This window comes from Fukomys damarensis, unplaced genomic scaffold (genome assembly GCF_012274545.1).
Source record: "Fukomys damarensis isolate Sample0158 unplaced genomic scaffold, DMR_v1.0_HiC HiC_scaffold_16, whole genome shotgun sequence".
Classification (NCBI taxonomy): Eukaryota; Metazoa; Chordata; class Mammalia; order Rodentia; family Bathyergidae; genus Fukomys; species Fukomys damarensis.
The window spans coordinates 59,964,557-59,970,607 of record NW_022900928.1 but is presented as its reverse complement, the minus strand read 5'-3'; the positions used below and the strand labels follow the sequence as shown (position 1 = coordinate 59,970,607).

At 37.9% G+C, this 6,051-nt stretch overlaps 1 protein-coding gene across 1 annotated transcript in view; it reads left to right on the top strand.

The window, feature by feature from the left end:
- LOC104852868 (alpha-1,2-mannosyltransferase ALG9) overlaps positions 1 to 4,762 on the top strand; it is a 95,891-nt gene extending 91,129 nt beyond the window's left edge. Inside the window, exons 17-18 of the mRNA XM_010610680.2 lie at positions 3,312 to 3,430; positions 3,727 to 4,762. Coding sequence (XP_010608982.2) covers positions 3,312 to 3,430; positions 3,727 to 3,764 — 157 coding nt within the window. The 3' untranslated portion in view covers positions 3,765 to 4,762. The remainder of the gene's footprint in view (positions 1 to 3,311; positions 3,431 to 3,726) is intronic.
- Positions 4,763 to 6,051: the final 1,289 nt, after the last annotated feature.

Genomic DNA, 6,051 nt, shown 5'->3' with positions numbered 1-6,051 from the left:
TTTCCTTTTTAGTTTTATTTTAGGATTCCCTATTTTTTATGTTCATACAGAGATTTCTTTAACTGAAATACCGAATAGTTTCTTTGGTGTGAAAAACTATAATAGTACACAGGATCCTAATGAGACAATTAATAATGTGAAATAGGAAGTAAAGGGTTAAAGGTGTAAGGAAAGTGGGAAGGGTGGGGGAGAGGTAATAAGGGAGAGGAAAAAAATATGAAAAACTGAAAAAATGGAAATAAAGTGTTTGTAAATGGGGAGGGGAGGAGGGGGTGAAGGGAGGGCAGGGACAAGGGGAAAAATGAGAATCAAGACCTATTAGGTAAAGGTACAGAATCCCAATGATGAATGTAATTGTATTGTATACCTAGATTGTACCAATAACCTCAATAAAAAGAAAGAAAAAATATCTTGCTCTGTTGCATTTCTTTTAGTTGCTATCATAGATAGAAATTTTTAAAAAGCTTCTGTATTCTGAACTCTGTTGAACAAAAGCCAAGAGTAGGCTATAGATACAGTGCTTCAATCATTTGTACCATATTAAATGATGATGCAGAGCTTTGGGGTGTACAGCAAGAAAATTGAAAGATAATGCAATAAGGATGTTTGATTTCACTATTACATTATACTTTCAGTGATTTCATCATTTTAAAAATTATTTTAGTCTTTTTTTAGAAAACATAATTGTAAATAGTTCAGGATACATAAAAATGTGTTCCCTAGTAGCATGCGTGAGGCCCTACATTCGAAGTCTATAAAAGTGAAAACACCAAGAAGACCCAGAAAAAAGTGAGACTAGCAATATCCTATAATGTAGCTTAGATTTATAGAAAAAAGTGTATGAATCCATGTGATAATTACTAGAATGGCCTTATTTTATTTTTAAAAGTAGTATAATTTTTCTTTGTTCTTTAGAAGAATCTGAAAAGAAAATTATAAATTAGAATACTTGTCATATAGTAAAGAACTGCCCCAAAGATAAAGAAAAAAAATCTCTCTGCCCTAATCTGTAAAATGAAGATAATAGTATCACATCCGTCCTAGAACTGTTGTGAGATTTAAATAAATTAAATGTATAAAGCCTTTGTCCAGTATGTGCTAGTAAGAAGATTTACAAGTTATGACAGAGCCATGAAACCAGAACAACCATTGTAAGAGAGCCCCTGAAAGAAGATGACAACAGAGAGAGAGAAAGAGTACACACTTCTTTAAAAGAATATATATATTGGTACCAGGGATTGAACTCAGGACCTTGTGCTTGAGAGGCAAGTGCAGCACCACTGAGCTAAATCCCCTGCCCTATAATGACTGTATTAATGAAGCTTTTAATAGGAGTGATACTTCAGCTGTAGGAGTTTGATCCAGCTTACATCTTTCTGTTCCAGCCATCACCTTATCTGTACAGTGTGACCAAAAAAAATAATTTAGTTTCTTGTTGTGTGAGGCAAGCACTTCCTCTACTTGTTCATTCTGTTTGCAGGAGCCCTGCTTTATCTCTGTGTGTTCTCCTCTAAGCCTCTTTTCTCTATCAGAGCCCTTGAGCAGTTAGCTGTTGAAGTGAAGTGCATCTCTGTTGAGCATAGGGCACTGCCAGCATCTCAGTTGGGAAGGATCTCTAAGCGGTGTGTTTGCCAAGCATGTTATCATTGTGTACAGGCATTACAGGAGTTTGCCAAACTCAGATGTGAGCTGCCAGTACAAATGCCATGTTGACATGACATTTACAAGTTTAGAATTCGGAGAAGGACTGGCACTAGAACTCCCCTCAGCTGTCTCATTTTGTGTAGCAATAACTGGGCCAACTTTTGATTTTCAAACTCAGAAATGATAGTCAGGAAACAGTACTTCATGTGGAATTTGAAGCTATCACTACAAATTTTCCTGGGAAATGATAAATCCTTTTAGCCCATGCCTGGGGTGCAGGAATAAACCATAATGATAAAGCATACAGACTCTAAAATAAAACTTGGGTTTGAACGAAGCTCTTTTCATTAACTCTGTGCCTCTGACCAAGTTGCTTAATCTGTTTGACTAATTTTATGCTGCAGTTTCCTATCTATAGAACTGGAAAAAGCCCAGTGTGGTGGTGCTCACCTATAATCCCAGCACTCAGGAGGGGGTGGCAGGAGGATCACTGCAAGTTTGAGGTTAGCCTGGGTTACGTAGTGAGTTTAAGGCCAGCCTCGACTACGTAGACCTTATCTCAAAAAACCAACAACAACAAAACCTAGGATAATAATGTCATTTTCCCTGTATGATTATCAGATGGATTAAATAATATATTTAAAAGCAAAAGCACTTATATTTAGAAACTCATGAGAAATTTATGTTTGCAGTTATTCTCTTACTTCAGTAATGAGTATATAGAATTTGCCAGGGACAAGTTGTCACAACAATTTGTGTGTTGACTCTCTCTGACTTGGGAATCAGTGGAATACTATGCACAGGCACCCAGGACTTGGTTTTCTTTGCCTGTTTAGGAAAATTTAGACCTGGAGTCAAGGTCATTTAAGTATGTGACATCTCTACAGTTTCTCAGATGTAGAAACCAATTCAGTGTTAAGAATTCATCTCTGGCCGGGGATTTAGCTCTGTGGTTCTGCCGCCTGTCTGGCAAGCACAGGGACCCAAGTTCCATCCGCGGTACAACAACAACAACAAAAAAAAGAATTCATCTCTGCCTAGACAACTTAGGGAGACTTTGTCAATTTTTTTTTTGTACTGGGACTTGAATTCAGGGCCTCATGCTTGCCAGGCAGGCACTGTACCACTAAGCTACATCCCCAGCCCTGGAGACCCTGTCTTAAAATTAAGAGGATGGGCTATAGCTCAGTGGTACAGCATTCCCATAGCATGTGCAAGGCCTGCTCCAATCCCAGTACTTAAAAAATAATAGAATTCCTTTCACTGACCTAGGACTTTTCTATGGCACATTCTTGTGCAAAATGAAGACCTAGAGCTATTTTGAAGGATGTGCTCTGGCTCATTAGGGAGACTTTGTTTTTTGTTTTGACATGGGGAACTTGGTCTTAAGTCTTCTATAACAATCTAGTACCTAAATAGCAGAATTTTTTAAAATTTTATTTTTATTTATTTATTTATTTATTTATTTATTTTTTTGGTACCAGGGATCAAACTCAGGACCTTGCACTTGGCAGGCAGTCGCAGTGCCACTGTGCTACATCCCTGTCCCTAAATAGCAGACATTTATATGCTACTTTCATAAAACAATCTTCACCAGACTTAGTGTTATTTCTGTTGGTATGTTCTCCCAAATACTAACATTCTTTCCCACTCCTCTTGTTTTTCAGATCTTCAAAGCTGCTTCGGGCATTTTATGTCCCCTTCCTGTCTGATCAGTATACAGTGTATGCAAACTATACCATCTTCAAACCCCGGAAAGCAAAGCAACTCAGGAAGAAAAGTGGAGGTTAGCGACATGCTCATGGCCTCAAAGGACAGCCATCTTGTTAACTAGCAGTTCCACTGACCTGACTCCCTCCAAGTCATCACTTGTAATATTTTTAATAAAGGTCATCTGACATGAATAGAGCAGTCTGGGTGATTGGGCTAATTGAAATATTTCTTTCAAAGTCTAGTAAAAGTTACATTGATTTCTGTGTCTCTTTTCTGCATGAAAACTACCGATAGGCAGAAAAGGCTCTAAAGCAGATAGATACATTGCTGGACAGCTCATTGTTTTTCTTCTGTTCAATTATTTATTAGACCGAAGAAGAACAGAACCAACTTACAAGAAGATTTGAAAATTCCTGGACTGGATGGCTGTGTTAAGCTACTGTCCAAACTGTGGTTTGGCCTCTGAGAACTAGCAAGCCTCGCTTGGACCACATGGGCTTCTCCACCAAAGCTGTTTCGCAGCTCCTGACAGACCTTATTGCTCAAATCCTAGTGTTGAAAATGAGCACAGCTTTGTTGCTAACAACATGTCCTTTTTCACCTCCAGTAAATCTAAGCTCTGTAAATCACTTCACAGGACCAGGACCCTGTCCTGGAGCTATCTCAGGAAAAAGGCAAGCATTTGAAAAACTGTGACCTAATTTTAGTATATATGATGCCTTTAATTTCCATTTTATTTCCTTCAGAACCAACTATATGTCTATTTTATGTTTTTAAGTTTAGCATGCTGTATCTTGAGTTCCTGACTCTTCTGTATAAAAGTTTCAACTGACAAACATGTAGTGGGGCATTCTTAGAAAAATTAATTCTACTAGTTGGTAGATGTGGATGACATCACATTTTCAAATAACGTATTCTTAGGCCATTTCTGAGGAAATTAAGAATTTCATTTTTTTGAACAGTCCCAGTGAAAAGGAACAGTGTATATTTATAGCCTGTTTTTCAGTTCTGTCTGTTTCAAGGCACATGCTTCATGGGGTACTTCTAGTCAAATAAGCAATGAGAAGGACTCAATTAAAATATAATAAGCATATACTATTACTTTACCTTTATTTACAGTAGTTCACAGTTTACAAGGCACTTTCAACATCTCTTTGATCCTCACAATAACAATGTAAGGTAGACAACAGGTGATTTTATCCTTATTTTACAGATAAGGAAACAAACTAAAGAGAAGAGGGAAAGGTCACACAGACTGTAGAAGAGCTAGGACCTGAACCTAGGTGGCTTAGCTTCTCATCTAGCTTGAAAGGATGATGAAGTTGACCAGAGATCTGACTGATATGTAACTTTCTATTTTATTTTATTTTTATTTATTTATATTTTTGGTACTGGGGATTGAACTCAGGTCCTTGTGCTTGCAAGGCAGGCCACCGACTGCTGAGCTAAATCCCCGGCCCGTAACTTTCTATTTTAAAAAGAACTTTATCTACATTTCTTTGAGTTCTTTGGAGCCTCAGATCTTCCTGTGTATAAGTCCATTGCATGGGCCAGGGATTTACTCAGTGCTTCTGCCACCTGTCTCGCAAATACAAGGTCCTGAGTTCGATCCCCAGTACTGGAAAATAAAAAAAGTAGGCCATCACAGAAGTCCTGAATGATATAATCAGTCCTATGACAGGAGAGTACTACTTACTTTGGAAGTCATGTTTCTTTGCAGCTACAGAGGATCCCACTATCTGTACTATCCCTATCATTCCTCTAGGATTACTTTATAGGTGCCTTATTTCCTTAAGCGTTAACTATTTTTAGTATCTGAAAATAGAATGGATCTATTTTTCAGAATTTTCCATCTTTTATCTTTCAAAGAGAAGGCCTTTCCAATAGAAACTGATCCCAAGAGAGGAAGAGAAGTGATAATAGGACAAATGGGTAGTTACCATATAAACACTCTTTGGGATCCTCTGTAAGAAGGAACTGTGATAGGTCCACACAGTATAGAATAATAACTGCAAAATAAACTGGAGCCCCATTTAAAAAAATCTCTAGCTTTTAATTTTTGATACTACTTGGTTACTGTTTTCCAAAGCAAATAGTGCGTATATAATCTTATTACAGGGCAGAGCACTGTAAGGGAAGCATCTTGCCTTTCTTACAGTAATACCACACTGTCACCCACAGCAGCCCAAATCCTCTGCTTCTTGCCAGGATAAATGAGTCCAGTAATGGAGGTCAGTGGAGGGTGGCATTTGTCTAATCAGACTGCTTCAGGACTGGAAGTGTTGCTAGTGGTAGAGTGTGTGCTCAGCATTCATGAGTCCCTGGGTTTGATACCTAGCAAACACATGTGTGCAAGTGCACACACACAGTAGTGAGATGCTGATCTGTGTTATCATCTTGGTTGAGAAAAAAAATTTTAAAAGCCTCCAGAGCAAGAACTTAGTCATAGCATAAAAAAGTCAGGATTGATATAGGGCTTCCTTGGGCATATCAGTTCCTGTTGCTTCGAAAACCTCAGTTTGGTTTTCTTTGTTCTTTGTATCTCTTTAGTGAACACAATAAATTGCAAAATACTGTGCCGAGTGCTCCGGGTAAGCAGTATAAAAATCTGGTTTTTATTGTGAAGGTGTTTTTCATGTGACAGTTTATAAACACAGTAAAAAAATTTCCATCTCTTAGCAGTACTGGGAGGTT